The sequence below is a fragment of the Trichechus manatus genome, unplaced genomic scaffold, assembly GCF_000243295.1.
Source record: "Trichechus manatus latirostris isolate Lorelei unplaced genomic scaffold, TriManLat1.0 scaffold00095, whole genome shotgun sequence".
NCBI lineage: Eukaryota > Metazoa > Chordata > Mammalia > Sirenia > Trichechidae > Trichechus > Trichechus manatus.
In genome coordinates, this window is record NW_004444031.1 from 7730930 (window position 1) to 7748930 (window position 18001).

The 18001-nt window shown below is 33.7% G+C and overlaps 1 protein-coding gene across 2 annotated transcripts in view; it reads left to right on the plus strand.

Annotated features, from left to right (window-relative positions):
- BRINP3 (BMP/retinoic acid inducible neural specific 3) overlaps window positions 1-18001 on the plus strand; it is a 467772-nt gene that overhangs the window by 312138 nt on the left and 137633 nt on the right. For both annotated transcript variants that reach the window (XM_004382564.1, XM_004382565.2), the window contains 2 exons: window positions 8430-8535; window positions 15630-15866. In XM_004382564.1, the coding sequence (XP_004382621.1) occupies window positions 8430-8535; window positions 15630-15866 (343 nt within the window). The remainder of the gene's footprint in view (window positions 1-8429; window positions 8536-15629; window positions 15867-18001) is intronic.

The following is an 18001-nucleotide window of genomic DNA, read 5'->3' on the forward strand; positions in this document are numbered from 1 at the left end:
GGCTGGTGTTTCTGGACAATAGACTGTATCTGCGGGAAGCAGAGGAGGCTGAGTGTGGGTGAAGAAGGGTAGAGAGTGGGAAAATGTATATCACAAATTGCCGGCGCTCTGGAGCCCCTCAGGAATAAGCAAAGATGGCACACGGAGCCAGGCACTCAAGTGAAAGGAGGGGGAGGTGGCGAGAGGCAAGTGAGAAATCAAAAGAAGCAGAAAAAGAAAAGCAACACTAGCAGCCAACAAATGGCACCCAGAGAGCCGCCCACTTGGGTGTGTGGAATCGAAGCAGCTGACGCTTCCCAGCCAAGAGATCGTGGCCACAGGGAGCAGAGGAGGCTGAGCCAGGTCGAAGAGGGGTGGGGGGTGGGAAAGCACACACCACAAATTACTGGTTGTTTTTTCTCCCGCTGGACGCTCCGTGAGGCTGCTTTCTCGTACCCCCTGTTTGCTGGTCTCCGATAGGAGTCCAAGATGGTGGATCCGCACTGCATTAGCTTGTAGGGGACCTCTGTTTGAATCTCTTCTTGCTCTCCAGTCTCTCAGTTTTCTCACTCCATTTGGCGCTTGGCTGAGTTCTTTATCTCTTCATTTGATGTTTTAGGGTAGCAGGATTGTTGTATTCTCTGTTTGGCTTAGTTTTTCGGATCTTTGCTGTGGAGGGACGGCATGGTGCTTCTGCCTAGAGTGCCATTTTGCTAGAACTCCTCTGGTTTAGACTTCTTAAAAAAACAAAGATGTATTTTAGATGATCAAAGGATAGGAAGTATTTTTATGGAAAAAGCGGCATTTGAAGTGGACTCTATAGTAAAGCATTTATGATGGAAATGAAACAAAAGGTGGGAATAATTAAAGAATGGCATCAATAAATGGCACTGCATTTGTCTGGGTATAGGTACCAATAACGAATTGCGCTGCTCCCTGAATGGGACTGCCCAATATTTTAGATGGATTTGTCTTGCTACAACATGGGATAAGCAAATTCTCCTCTTAAATATTAATATTTCTTTGGTAGTTACTTGAGTAAGACATGGGTCTTCAGAAGAGAACACTGAACTGAAAAAAGAAAGGCCCTAGGCTACCACCCTCGATGTAACTCTCTCTTGTAAATGAGCTAGATTGTACTTATCAATATTCCAATGTTTCATGTACATAATCAATGTGTTCTTATAAAACTCCTCAATATAAGCTTATAAAGCTCTGAAGAAATGAGTTAGAAAAGAACTTTAAAAATGTAAAGGAGATGAAACGATGGTGCTATGGATAAAGAATGGCCCTGAACAGTAGTTGCCAGTAATTTCCAACATTTTAATGTATGGTAGAAGAAGGAGTATAAACACACAAAAATAGGAAAAAAGCAGTTGTTCTTCTGGATTAGTATTTTATTTTATTGCTTGAATTATGTTTATTATTAAAAATAACAGATTGCAACAAGGAAGTGTATTACCATTCAATATTTCTCTCATCATATATTAAAAAAATAATTTTGTATGACAACTCATTGTAAAGGGGAATGAATATATTTTAAGAGCACATCTTAAAAGGTAACATTTTTCCTCCTCTAGAATCTCAGAAAAAGTTTCTCACAACATTTCAAAAGGATTACAAGCATTTTAAAAAAGTGCATTTACAGATTTGCAATAAGTGATACAGTATTAAATGATCATGCATTTTACCGAACTATTGATGAACGCTAATCAGTTCTGTCAAAATGGTGAGGTAATATCTGTTTCATTTTGAAAAAAGCCTAAAGAAATAGCAATATCTATAATGTATGTATATGTGCTATGTTTGTGTGCATAATTTTACAAAATACACATCTTATTTTTCTTTTTACACTTAACATTAATAAAGGTTTTCTGATATATATTCATACATCTTTTTGTTAGACTGCTTGTCTGTGCTCTGCAACAGAGGTCGACAAACTTTTTCTGTTTTTGTTTGTCGCTTGTTTTTTGTTTTTTTTTTCCCCTATTGTGTGTCATTGAACTGCCTTATTCTTGTACCAATATTTAGGGCTTAGTCATGTTGTGGAAATCGCTGCTACATTGTGCTCTATCCTCATATAGATGTTATTTTGTACAAAATTTGTGCATAGTCTGATTCAAAGGGGAGTTTGACTTGGAGTGATCTAAAATGAAGGCATCTGATCTGTATCTAAAACTAAAAACATTAACACCATCACTGATATCAGAAAGAGTATTATGATCTTATGACATTGATTGGGGGGTTGGGTATGGATAATTCCAATAAGTTCCCACATAAAATATCATTAATACGTTCACTAGTAAAAAAGTAAAAAATAGTAACTTATTGTGCATTTACTTTTTTAATAGTGAGCATATTAATAATATTTTACAGTTTTTGAAATAATTACTCTGGGCCAGAAGTCATGCTAAGCACATTTCAGGGATTATCTTGTTTTTTCTTCTCAACCACCCTACGCTGTAGGAAAGTTTTAACATTTTACCCAAGAGAAACTTGAAGCTACAGCTCTCTCTCTAGTAAGTGACACAGCTAGGTTGTGACCCAGGCAAACTCATTTCAGTTTATTTTTTTCAAATTTTATAACATTTTTAGAATTTAAATTGGAAATATTTTATATCTACGTGTTAATTTGAAAAAATTACCTCTTTAATAGCACTATTTCCATCCAGAAATGTAGTATATTTTTCTGTCATTTACTTTGATTTTTGTTTCACATTTTTTCATTGTTTTAAATTTTGTTTTCTTTTTTTGCATCTGGTGGTATTTTTTCCCCAACTAGATCCAGGTGAATTAATTTCAAAACTTCATTGTATTACTATGGCATTATAAGCTTGAGGGAAATTCATCTTTAGAATGTGTAAGACTATAGGAAATTTGATACAAAATAACAAAGATTGTTTATTACCAAATAAATTGTCTGTACTCATTTTCTTTTAATGTAAATAAACTTGGATCTATACTGTTTATTTATATAGTTACTTCATAACCTTAGATATAAAATACATTGTAAGACACTTTTTTTTATTTTTAATTACAGAGGTTGTTTGTTTTTCTTTTACTCTGGAAAAATCCTCTCTGATTTATATATATGTGTGTGTGTGTGTGTATGTGTGTGTGTGTATGTGCATATGTATGTATAGAATTGTCAACTACAGATAGGCAACTAAGGAAGTTGAAAGCAAGTTTATTATGTTTAGAAGACAAATTTGCCATAAAATTTTTTTGAAAAGCTTCGGTTTTATGTTCCGCTGTTAGCTAGCCATAACTTCCATGCCTGTATACTTCATAAAAACCAGTTGTCCCTGAGTCCATTCCAACTCATAGTGACTACATGAACTCCATATGTGTCAGAGCAGAACTTAGCTCCACAGGGTTTTCAATGGCTGATTTTTTGTAAGTGATCTCCAAGCCCTCTTCCGAAGCACCTCTGGGTGGACTGGAATCTCCAAACTTTTGGTTATCAGCTGAGCATGTTAACCTTTGCAGCACCCAGGGATGCATACTTCATAACTCTTCTAAAATTGCCCAACCCCTACAGCACATAAAATTATCCTTTTGGTGCTCAGACACAACCCAATGCATCACTTCAGAAGGAGCATCATTTTGTTTTGTAAGGACTGCATCCACCAATCATCTGTCAGTTTGTTGTACTGTGGTGGTTATGTGTTGCTGTGATGCTGGAAGCTATGCCACCAGTATTTCAAATACCAGCAGGGTTATCCATAGTGGACAGGTTTCAGTAGAACTTCCAGACTAAAAGAAGGACACGGTGATCTATTTCTAAAACAAAATCGGACAGTGAAAATCTTAAAAATAGCAGCAGAACGCTGTCTGATATCATGAAGGAAGATGAGCCCCTCAGGTTGGAAAATACGACTGCCTAATCACTGCCTCGTCAAAGTAGAGCCGACCTTAATGACATGTATGCAGTCAAGCTTGCAGGACCATCATTTCTTGATGTGGCATGACTCAAAACGAGAAGAAACAGCTGCATACATCCAATAATAATTAGAAAATTGAATGTACAACGTATGAATCTAGGAAAATTGGAAGTCATCAGAAATGAAATGGAATGCATAAAGATTGATATTTTAGGCATTAGTGAGCTGAAATGGACTGGTATTGGCCATTTTGAATCAGAGAGTCAGATAGTCTACTATGCCAAAATAACAAATTGAAGAGGAATGACATTGCATTCATCAACAAAAAGAACATTTCAAGATCTATCCTGAAGTACAACGCTGTCAGTAATAGGATAATATCCATACACATAAAGAGATGATCAGCTAGTACAGCTATTATCCAAATTAAGGAACAAACTACTATGCCAATGATGAAGAAATTGAAGGTTTTTACTAACTACTGCACTCTGAAATTGATCAAACATGCAATCAAGATGCATTGATAATCACTGGTGATTGGATTGTGAAAGTAGGAAACGAAGGATAAGTAACTGGAAAATATGGCTTTGGTGATACAAACGACACTGGAAATCAAATGATGGAATTTTGCAAGACCAACAACTTATTCAATGCAAGTTCCTGTTTTCAACAGCATAAATGGTGACTATATACATGGACTTGGCAGTATGGAATACACAAGAATCAAATAGACTAATCTGTGGAAAAAGACAAAGGAGAAGTTAAATATCATCAGTTAGAAAAAGGCCAGAGGTTGACTAGGGAACAGAACATCAACTGCTCATATTCAGGTTCAAAGTGAAGCTGAAGAAAATTAAAACAAGTCCACCAGAGAAAAGTATGACTCATCTACATCAAGAGATTTGGAAGACAGCTACCTGGCCAATCGACTGGAAGAGATCCATATTTGTTCCCATTCCAAAGAAAGATGATTCAACTGAATGCAGATATTATCAAAAAATATCATTAATATCACATGCAAATAAAATTTTGCTGAAGATAATTCAAAAATGGTTGCAGCAGTACACCAACAGGGAACTGCCAGAAATTAAAGTAGGATTCAGAAGAAGATGTGGAATGCAGGATATCCTTGCTAATATCAGATGGATCTTGGTTGAAAGCAGTGAATACCAGAAAGATGTTTACCTGTATTTTATTGACTATGCAAGGACATGCAACTGTGTGGATCATAACAAATTATGGATAACATTGCAAAGAATGGGAATTCCAGGACACTTAATTCTGCTCACTAGGAACCCGTACTTAGACCAAGAGGTAGTCATTTGAACAGAACGAGGGGATAGTGTGTGGTTTAAAGTCAAGAAAGTTGTGCAACACGGTTGTATCCTTTCACCTTACTTATTCAATCTGTATGCTGAGCAACTAATCTGAGAAGCTGGACTCTATGAAGAAGAATGGGGCATCAGGTTTGGAGGAAGACTCATTAACAGCCTTCATTATGCAGATGACACAACCTTGCTTGCTAAAAGTGAAGAGGATTTGAAGCACTTACTGATGAAGATCAAAGACCACAGCTTCAGGATGGATTACACCTCAACATAAAAAAACAAAAATCCTCACAACTGGACCAATAAGCAATGTCATGATAGATGGAGAAAACACTGACGTTGTCAAAGATCTCATTTTACTTGGCTCCACAATCAACGCTCATGGAAGCCGCAGTCAAGGAATCAAAGGATGCACTGTACTGGTCAAATCTGGTGCAAAAGGTTTCTTTACAGTGTTATAAGGCAAAGATGTCACTTTGATGACTGAGGTGTGCCTGACCTAAGCCATGGTATTTTCAATCACCTCATATGCATGTGAAAGCTGGACAATGAATGAGGAAGACCAAAGAAGAATTGATGTCTTTGAATTATGCTGTTGGCAAAGAACATTGAATATACCATAGACTACCAGAAGAACGAACAAATCTGTCTTGGAAGAAGTACAGCCAGAATGCTCATCAGAAGCAAGAATAGTGAGACTTTGTGTCACGTACTTTGGACATGTTATCAGGAAGGATCAGTCCCTTGAGAAGGACATCATGCTTGGAAAAGTAGAGGGTCAGTGAAAAAGACGAAGACCTTAAACAAGTTCGATTGACACAGTAGCTGCAATAATGGGCTCAAGCATAACAACAATTGTTAGGATGGCGCAGGACTGGGCAGTGTTTCATTCTGTTGTACATAGGGTCGATATGAGTCAGAACCGAGTGGATGGCACCTACCAACAACAACAGCATATATATATATGTACACACACACACACACACCTGTGTGTGCACACACATGTGTGCTCACACACACACGTTATACATATTAACATTAGAAAATATTTCCCTGAGCCCAATAAGGGATATTCATTGGGAGCAGTGGGAAGGGGAGAATAGAACATTGGTTGGTTTGGTGTTAGGGAAAAATAGTGCCTTGCACGTGATAAACTGTACTCTTAACTGTTGTTATACATTCACAATAAATCTTGGTTACTATAAAGGACTTGTTAAGAAAATGTGAGAGACTCATCATGGTCCAAATTAGGCATACACTCAATGCGTCTGAGCTACCATGTCCACTCCCCTAACTTTAATTATCACCTATCAATTGATAACTCACAAATATGTAATCCCATCTTTGGCAATGCTCCTAAAACAGACACTTGACTGTTACTCCTTCTACTAGATGTTCCCAGTAAGAGTCCCGTGCAACGCATCGTTAAAATACTCAAAACCAAGCTCCGTTACATGCTCTCTACAGTGGAGCTTCATTGTTACATATCTAAATGCCATCACTTATGGTAGAAACTTCAGTCATCTTTCTCTCACTCCATCAATTAACATTTTCACTGTTTCACATTCTTCTCAATTTTACCTAATTGTTTTTCATATTCTATTTTCTTCAGATAAATCATATTTCCAGTGCTTAGTTTAGACCTTCGTTATCTCAGTAATAGTCTTAATGTTTCCCTTGCTATGGTTTACCTCCTCCCTATCCCCTTCTCTTAACCTAATGAATGTCCATAGGCTTATACAAGAAGCTCATTCACGCTAGAATACATCAATGAACAAAATAGGCAGTACTCCCTATACTCACGGAGCTTGTATTCTAGTGAGGAGTGTCAGTGATAATCATGAGTGAGTAAATTTTACTGCATGTTAGAATGTGATAAGTACTGTGAAAAACGTCAAGTAAAGTAAGGAGAAAAGCAAATCTGGGTGAAAGATAGAGGTGTGGGAAGAGGTTTTTAATTTAAATCGGTTAGTCCAAGTAGTCCTAAGATAGTGACATTTAAGCAAAAACTTGAAGGGAGAAATGAGCTTACAAATATTTCAAAGAGCATCCTAAGTACAGGAGCAGCAAATCAAAGACTCTAAGGCAGGGGGATGCCTTGGATGTTTGAGAAACAGCAAAGAAGCCAGTATGACTGGAAAGAGTAGTGAGAAAGTGAAGAGGAGCAGATGACTTTAGACAGGGTGCTGAATAATAAGGCATCTTTTCAGTCCTAAAAATGACTCTGTTTTTTATCCTGGCTGAGATGGGAAGCCATGGTAGAGTGGAGAATAATGGAGTGACATGATTTGAATTATGTTTTGCAAAGATCATTGTGGTTGCTGAGAAGAGAATTTTTTTTTTTTAAACACAAATATTGCTCTGCATTAAAATATTCTGTTTTCATTTAAAATTGCCCCCAGGAAAGATTCCCAACCTATATGATTAATCAAACTTAACCTCATCATCTCTTGCTATTATCCATCCCAAGACACCCAAGGAAAAATCAGTCTTCAATATGAGATAATATAATTAAGGGCTAAGGCTCTGCACTGCAAACCATAATTGTATAGAAGTAGTAAAATGATACAGGTGGAAATCATCAAGGGATACTTTGCGTGGGTCTTTGAACCTTAGCTTAATCTTGAGAATAGATAACATCCATTAATCAAAAGGGAGAAAGGAGCTTTTCTAATCAAGAGGATCTAGGGTGTTGCATACTCACAAGCCTAGAATAGGAGGGAGGAAAAATAATCTGCCTTTTGGGGAGAAGCAAAAGAGTTCAGACTTTTATGCCAATATAACAAAAGGGAAATTTTGCATGTGTAAGTAGAAGAATAAAACAACAAATATATTTTTCAGATAGAGTAGCCTGGCAGATAACTCTAATCCCTTGAAAAAACAAACAAACAACAATTCTTCTGTAAGTTAAACCTTGCTCTCTACCTTAAGGAACATGTCCTTGCCGTATCTGGGGATAAAAGCAGTGACTTTATATGAGTGATACTTTGACCAAAGAAGGCTTCCATTATTTTCCTGGAAGATTTATGCTTCGTTATATGGAAGAAAATGGAAATGAGGTCAAAGGGAGTTATTCCTCTCCTCTGTGCTTAGGAGTGTGTATTGCTGGTGTGTATCAGATCCTAGACCTTTCAGAGGAGTTTACTGTCAAACGTATGTTAGTGTATGAGAACTACATTGAACCAAAAGAGCATTGTAAAGTCTGATTTACATAACAAAGTTACTATTTTGTTGTCAGGTAACAGAAACACGGACGGGTCCTCTTGGCTGCAGTAACTATGACAACCTAGATTCTGTCAGTTCTGTTCTCGTTCAGAGTCCTGAGAATAAGATTCAATTGCAAGGTATGTAGGTAAAATTTCATTTATTCTAACACTTATCCAGTTATGATTTCTTTTCTATTTTTTTTATAAACAAGCACTATGTATATTACTAGGCTGTTAGAACTCTTATGAAAGGCTAATTTTCACCTTATAAAAATGTTATAGACAAGGTGGAGAAAAGGTAAATTTGCTTTTATTCTCAAAATAAGTAATCTATATTGATTAAAAAAAATTCCAGTAGCATTTTACTTACATACAGTAATCATTGTCTCAGTAAGTGGTTTCTCCAGAGGCCTGCCTGAGCTTTGCTTTTTGTCTAATAGATTCTTATAAAATTTGTAACCACATTTATGCAAATTGTAATATGAACTGTTGACATATTTAATTTAACATTATATGATAATCAAGGCTGTCTTAGTCTTCTGATAAGTAGAAATATACTTGAGAATATATTAGCAAAATACTTATAGTCACATTATTTACCTCTTAAAAATGGATTGTATAATAGTAGTAATATTTTCTCTTTTGAAAACAATTTTTTGTTGGCTAATTCAATAAAGAATATTTTATTCATAAGAAATTTTAAGAATTATATGCTATCCAAAAATGTTATGGGTATGCATACTTATTCATTCCTATAGGCACAAAAAGTTTATGGGTATACATGGTTAGGAATGAACTAGTAAAACAAGTTCAGAGAAGTCTTTGTGATGACATTGTCTAAATTAAGTTGATTGATCAAAGGAATAATTTTGATAGTTCTTCCATAGTCTGTTTTTTAAATTGCATAAATTAGAGCTGTATTTAGATGATTTCAGTTTTACATAAAAATGCTAAAGGATTGAGAAATTCTTCCATTTTTTCCTCAACTTTTCAATTTTGAAAAATGTATGGCATTGGGTTATTTAAATGTACCCTAAATAATAAATGAATGTCATTTATTTTGAATTATATAAAAATATTCAAATAAAGTAGTTAAATATTTTAACACTTTAAATATTATGCAATTTATCAATAATAAATTTAAAGTTATTGAAATATTCTTTTGCAATTTAAATGGAAATGTGGTCTCCCAATATTACTTGTAGTTCTCTGCTGCTTATTCCTTTTTAAATGTATGGATCAACTTTCCATCAGGAGTTAACTTTGATCAGAAAGGACAAAGAATGTATATACCAATTAACATTTTTAATTCAATTGCTGTATTATTAAAATTTAGTTATTAGCAAGATTTATTGATTTTTACTCAATAAAGCATTGTGAAGCTCTATGTTCAGTTTTCAGAATAATACTGTATTATAAGAGCAAAACTTCAGCCTCCTATTTATCTTGGAAGAAAAGATAATTAACACAAAGAATAAATAAAGCAACACTTCCCTTTTATATAATTATCATTTCTACTCTTATAAATTATATCAATGACTAGAAACATGCATTTATATTTTTGAACATTTTCCCATTTATTAAGCATTCATTTTCAATTGTTTATTGCAACTTTATTTGTACTCTGGGGATACAAAAGCCTTCCTAGACATAATCTTAGGAAATCAATTTCAAGATCCTCAAATTTCACATGTCTTCTTTCTTAAGTTTGATCTGCACTTACAGTCCAAGTATCATACTGATTCGTCTTTGCCACTTCACCTTTTATAGTAACCCTTCTCTTCTTTATGAAAGGATGCGAACCATTCACCAATTCTGAAAATGTGTCACTAAGGTGCATTCCTTTGAGGAGTATTAAAAAACTTGGGTCGCCATGTGTAGCAATTGGAAAAACTGGTATTGAGGTACCATTGCAGGATTTTGTGTCTTTTAGAGTTAGTTAAGTAGATAGGGAGGTAGGTAGGTGGTTGGTTGGTTGGTTTGTTGGTTGGTTGATTGGTTGGATAGGTAGGTAGGTAGACAGGTAGGTTGGTATGTAGGTAGATCGGTAGATATATACATACATATAGAGAATTCTTTGTTGTTATTGCTGTTATGTTGTGTTCTGTTTTTAAGCACAATGTGAAGTATTAGAATCAGATGTTTGGCTCATTTGGGGATCTTCTGAATATAGACGTATTATAGAGAAGAGACTGGAATTATGACAATTTTTCAGTAAAACCTTGTTCTTCCAACCCTCTACTTTTGTGGTGGGGGCAGGGAGAGGCATGGAGAGTTGATCCTGAAGTAGAGTTGCATCAATAAGAATTATTGAGGGTGACAGCATGAAGCAACACATTCAGAGTAAAACTCCATGGTTTACCTATCTATATGAAAATTAATATTCAGAAATTAGAAATGTCAAAGATATGCAAATAACACCTTAATTTAGATTAAAAATGAATGAAATCAAATGTTTTCTGGCAGGGAGTAAGCCTGATTTAGCTGTTTGTTTAACCATGAGATCTGGTTTTGCCAATTAGTTTACAGAGCAGACATTTTTCAAAAACTGAATAAGCCATAACTACAACTCCAAATTATTGATAAAAATATGATTAGGATATATAACAAAAAGTAATTCATTAAAAAACATTGGAAAATATATATTGAAATTAATATTTCAATTTTCACAACTACTTCTGAGTATAACATATCAAACAAGGAGCCTGTAAATGAAGGTGTAACAGAGGTAATTACAGGTCATTTAATAAATCTGGATATTGACTTTTTGTTTTGTAAAATTTCTAGAAATTGAGATAGTGAATAATCCTTGTAACTGAAAAATATTTTTGCAGATCGGCTGGTTGTCAATATTTTGTTTCAGGAAAATTGATAAAGGACTGGGTTATTATCTGATAAATAATTTAATATAATTTTTAATGATGGGTCACTATGCTTTTTTTTCTTATTACAAAAATTGAATGATATTGCTTAATAAAACTATTTTTATTCCCATCTATTGATTTATTGGAAGACATTTCCTCGGAGTTTACATCTATAAAAATGAAAAATGGGAAAAGAATTTATGCTGAACTGTCATTTTAGCAAAATAAAAAAATACAAAGTAAATATACATATATGTAGAGAGAGAAACTAACAATAAAAACTCTATTCATTCAATAAACTCATGTGTTTTCAGTAAACACATTACATTCGTGTTTAAAAATTATTTACCAATGTTCATAATACATTTAATTCTCTTCATGAATAGTACTAACAAAGGTAATGATAAATTAATTCAGAAGAAAATTTATTTTTATTTTAAAGATTTTCATTCTCAGAAAATTATATACAGTATGTTTCTTATTAATATTTTATGTTATTTATGTTTTATATTTATTAGGAGAAATATATATACATTTCAAGTTATTTATCTTTGTAGAGATGACCTTTCCTACAATAATGGAAAGATGTTATGAATAAACATTTATTACATTAGAACAAAAATAGGAAATATGTAAATAAAGTGGAACGAAATTATGAGTTTAAGGAGGAAATATACACATGAACACATAAAATGTTAAAGAAGAACTTTTTCATATACTATTTTTAGAAGATATTAGATGCCAAATCACTAGGATTCAATTCCATTAAGTCCATAGAAATGTGATGAATTTGATGTAATATTTTTATTTACATATACATTTTTATAAGGCGCCAGAAAGTTTCTTCTCTGGGTATATTTACTGTATGATGGAAATTTTACATGGCAACTTTGTGATGTCCAAGGGAGTGCTTAGTTGCCCAAAGCTATTTTAGCTAGTCAGTAGGGAAAATAGTTCTGAAGCTGACTGGTTGGTTACTTAAATATTGTAGTTAAATACTGATTGTCTTGCTACAACATGTTTTTGTGATGCAAATTTCTTCATAATTTTCTTGATATCCCTCATCAGTTTTGTAAATTCTTATATATTTGTTTAACAAATATTGCTTCTTCTCTTTCCTCTCATTCTGTGTGTGATTCTTATTAAATACATTTAAACCTTTCTGTCTTGACTCATGTATCTTTATATCTTTTTATCTTTTCATTATTCTATGTCAATATTTTTTCTGACACATTTCCATTTATTAATTATCTCTTCAGCTGTGTCTAGTTTGCTGTTGTATCTATCAACGCTTCTTAACTACAATTTAAATGTTTTATATTTGTATAATTTCTGTTTTGTATTTTTTATACTTTTCATTTCTCTGCCAGAATTGTCCATCATGTCATTTAATTTTTCATAATGTGATAGAAATTAATTTCTAGTATCCAATTGATAATTTCTATAACTGAGTATCCAATGGCTAAATTACTAACACCTATTTTTATTATTTTATATGTTCATTTTTTTAATTTAACTCTAGATGCAGTATATGAAAATTGGTAAAATAATTTAAAACTCTTGATGATGTTATCTTCCCTCAGAGAGGATTTTCTTTTGTCTCCAGGAGGTAGTAAATTAATCCGTTTTGAATAGAGCCAAGTGAAATTAGGCTTCAGATCTAGTGAAGACAAGATGACTTTTACTTTTGTTTTAGTTCGTTTGTTTTTACTCCTTGGGTAGCTACGCCATAGCTGGTTCAAAACTTCAACGCTTTTCCTGCTCACCTGGGTAAACCCTGAAGGAAAAGCTAAGCCCAATACTTGACGCAAACAAATAAACAAAAAAATCCATTGCCATTGAGTCTATTCCGACTCATAGGGACCCTATAGGACAAAGTAGAACTGCCCCATAGGGTTTCCAAGGAGCAGCTAGTTGATTCCAACTGCTCACTTTTTGGTTAACAGCCAAGCTCTTAATCAATGCACCACCGGGGTTCCATGTTTCATGAAGTCCCCAGCAATTCCCTTTTTACCAGGATAACTCCAGAATTCTGTCTTATTGACCTACTGATTACTTCACATAGATTATTTTTCACATTTTGTCCATATTTTTAGTTGTTTCTAATGAGAGAGCTGATTCATAACAAACTAGTCCTCCAATGCTGGAAACATCTGTAATTTACTGTGTGGTTCTCAGCTTGTAGCAGTTGCCCTGTCTTACTTGCTAGCTTTTTCAGAACCCCTATAGGCTCAGAGCTCCAGTTCCTTATTTAAGCATTCTTTCAGCACCATCTAGACCTGCTCTAATTACAATGTCAGTATTTCTACTCTATTATTTCTTAAATATTTTTCAATTCCCAAGTGTAGCCCCCAGCTACTCTGAATTGTCTACAAAGCAGTAAGAGTTATATCTTCAGGTATCAATTATTGTTTATGTTACTGATGTAATTCTAAAAGTACAAAGTTTTGTGTGGTCTATCCCTGGACCTCTTTTCCCAAAGCTTTATTTTAGTGTAGTTTTACAGAATGTCAGTATCTTTCTTTTAAGAATGTATTTATATCACTGTAGCAGAAATGCTTAGGTGTGTAAAACTGAAGTCATCCTTTCTTGCCACCAATCTATCCTGCCCAAATTACTTCTCCAGTCTTCTCTATTTCTGCAAAAGCACTATCATCCTTCCAGGTACAAAGTTACAGTGAAATAATTTATCTTATGACTTTGTTAATGCTACTTGACTTCTCGGAATTTCTTTTTATTTTCTGTGAAATTAAGGTTGAAATGTATCAGGGGTTTCCATATACCCTATCCACACGCAGTTTATACTGATTACTGGGTCCCATTAACAGAGAATGATTTATTCAGTCTGTCTCTTAGCAATAAAAGGGGGTTTTCAGAAGAAATCAGTAGGTACTTTTGAACTATACAGTACTGCGAGAACCAATAGGACTATAAGACATTTAAGAATATTTCTTGTTTTCTCACTTTATTTCTATAAGTCATTTGACACATTTCACCATCCTTACATCAAATAAAGTACCACCAAGTAGATGGCCAGTCCTCCTCTCCTATCATCTTAAATGCCTTTCCATCACCATTTCCCTAGTTTAAATCTTTTCAATCTTTTGTAGAAACAAATCTCTTTTCTTTATGCCTTCTACTTCCAAATAAGTACTACTCGTAGTACCCTACATGCTTAAAACATTTTTTTAAATCTTAAGGAATTAATTCCATACACCTAACTCTGATATAGGACCTCCAATCACATGACTCCAAATTTATTCTTCTAACCAACTCACGCATTGCATTCTTACAGCCATGTACATTGAAATAATAGTACTAGTTGCTACTTTTAAAATATATCTGATACTTCGTGTGCAATTTTGCTAATATATCATTCTTTGCATAAACAATTTGTCTTTGAAAGTTGAAAAGTATCCGTGTGCCAAATAATGTTCAAGTTCTATCTTTTTCATGAAAATGTTTCTTAATCTGCTGAACCTAATGTAATAGCTTAGCTAATTAGTTACACTTAGTGAATTATGTGTACTACTACTCTAAAAGGTATTAAATACTGTTGTATAATATTATTATATAATTACTTCTTTTATTTTTCCAGTATATACTTCAAGTACATTTAGAGCAAAGAATATTTCTAAGTCATCTTAATATCTTGCACCTTACTTAGCAATTCTCTTTCAAATGGAGGCATTCAATATTTGTATTTGACTTGAAATAAAAATTAGTAAAAGTGAATATGTATGTGCTAAGAGTACTTATCGTGATCAACATGTGGGATAGTTAATCTGAAAGACTGAGATAGATTTAATTGTCAAGATGATTACAAAGTAGATTGTTTTTCCTAAAGGTTAATTGTTGATGTTTTATTAAACTGACCTCACAAATGATGGTTAATGGTTGAAAAATTGATTTTTTTTCCTAGAAAAGTAGATTGTCAAAATTGTAAAAATTTAATTTTATGGTAAATAGCACTTTGGTATTGGCCAGATTTACAGTTAATTTTATATTTATTTTTACCTACTGATTAGTTTGCATATTTAGTCCTTTTATTTAAGTTTTTGAATATATCTTGAAATGCTGAAATTAAAACCATAGTTTTTCCTGAAATACCATAAACCTTTGAAATCCCCCAAATATTAATGTAACACATTTTTTCTTTTCATTTTTAATAGTCTTTCTAAGAGATAGCAACTTTACCAAACTTGCATTTAGAAAAGTAATGGAATTTTTGAATAGTGCATGGAGCCATAAGTTCATATTTAAAAATACTGAATTTTTTAACATTTTTACTAAATATAGTAAATAAGTATTTCACTTTTTTTCTTTAAAAAATTAAACTTGTTTACTTGCCTTCTTTTGCTCTTTAAGGGCTTCAGGTACTCCTCCCAGACTATCTTCAGGAGCGTTTTGTACAAGCAGCTTTGAGCTACATTGCTTGTAATTCAGAAGGAGAGTTTATCTGCAAGGACAATGACTGCTGGTGTCAGTGTGGTCCGAAATTTCCAGAATGCAACTGCCCCTCCATGGACATTCAAGCCATGGAAGAGAATCTTCTTCGAATAACTGAAACCTGGAAAGTTTACAACAGTGATTTTGAAGATTCAGGTAAGATATACATTCTGATGCACAATCTGAATCTTTGGCAAAGAAACAAAAAACCTGTATTGGAAAGACTATTTTACCTTTCTGAAAGAAACTATTGCATACTTAAAAGAGATTTTATTTTATTATTTATCTTTTAAATGGACATTTGTGTTGTTATTACTGGTTATTCAATATTTTACTGGGTGCATATCTGGTGCTTCGTGTACTGCTGCATGCTTCTGACACTAGAACCTAGCCTGCTCTTGAGCTGATGTATTAGTCTTTGCCATTTTCGATATAAGAATTTACCGTCTGATACTTCTGATATCTCTCTCTTCTTCTAGTGGCCCCTGAGTTTCATTTTTGAAATAAAATGCAGAGAGTTTGTTCTATGTATTGTTTACAATAACATGAATCTAATGAGTGTTCACCTTCACTTAACTTTGTACTTTTATAATCACATTTAGGTGAAATCCAATTTCTTAGTATTCTGTGGGTTTTGCTATTTGTTATTTCTGACTTTTTATAAGCGCATCATTGCATTATCAATATTGTTTCTTATTAACTAGATAATCCGTAAGAGTCTATATTTAAAAAGCATTAAACTTAAACTAATAAAAGATTAAAGTAATGGATGCCATAACATTAAAAGACATTGAAAGCAACATATATAATCAGGCTCATCATAAAAGAGTAATAAAAATTCCCACAGTGTGGAGAATATAATTATCTAGCATTGAGTCAAAAGTGTTGGACATGACTAACTTTCACATGAGCAAAGAGATTTTAACTGACAAGGGGTCAGATTTATGCATCTGAATATTATGATTCATTTAACTAAACACATACAAAAAGTGACATAATCTATGACCAGGTATGTTTTTTCTTAAAAATCACAATTAATGGTTTAACAAAGCCCTGTCTTTTCAATAAGTAGAATCACTAAATTACAGATTAGAAGATAAGTAAACAGATTTAAGTAAATAGATTTAGGAAGAGTTAATAGACTTAGGTTTTTTTAAGATATATTTCCATCAAAATAAAAAAGCAAAAAAACAGACCCATTGCCATCAAGTTGATTCTGACTCATAGTGACCCTGTAGGACAGAGCAGAACTGCCTCAGGAGCAGCTGGTAGATTCGAACTGTTGACCTTTTGGTCAGCAGCCGAGCTCTTAACCAGTACGCCACCAGGGCTCCAAACTAAATACTGCCTAGTAAATAATCCTTCTCAATTTTAGTAATATTTCTATTTATATAAATAGAAAAAAATTGTCTAGAATCAAAGGTCTCTAGCCTTTGTCATTGTTGGAAAACCTCATGAATTTCTTTTCTCAGATGCTTCTTTTCTAGTTTTCCCAACTTAATAGTTAAAAATTATTTATTAGTCATCTGACATGTGCTGTTCATGAAGAACTATCTGATATTTTAAAATAATTATGGCATGTTGAACTGTTAGATAAATTTCAACGTATGGTAACTTTCTCAGAGTGAAATTAAAAAAACAAAAAAAACTTCAATCTATACATCACAATGTATGATAGGCTAGATCAGTGAACCCTCCCAACTCCCAAATTTGGGGAACCAAATAGACATGCTATTTTTCTTTGGCAAGAAAAAGATCAGAGTAAGCATTTGGTATTTTATTTCTAGCATCTAAGAGTAATAAATGCTTACTCTATTAAAGTAAAGTAGATTTATTGCAGGTTTGATAACAGTCCAGACTGGGGAAAACATCTGATTTAACAGAGTGAACAAACGCTTCCAAAATGGCGAAGCTGTGGAGACCTTTTAAAGGGTGAAAACAAAGAAGTTGAGATGTACTGTTTTGATTGAACATTACAAAGTTAGATTAACACAAGGCAGGTTACTGGAAGTGGGGGCTGGGAGGAGGGAGGTTACAGCACATTTCTCTCTTAGAAACAGCTTGCTTAAGTGAAATTTTTCTTGTCAGCAGTTGCCTAGGAGACCTAGATAAGAGTCAGCATCAAGGCCTTCTTCCTGAGACATTGTTTAAGGAAGGATCTTGATAGCTTCTGTGAAACAGTTTACTGTTGTTCTCTCAGCTTAACCACAGAGAAAATGAGAAAACTTTCTTTAGTTTTTATGTAGTCACAGGACTTAAAGAATAAGTTAGGTGTTTGCATATATTAAAAG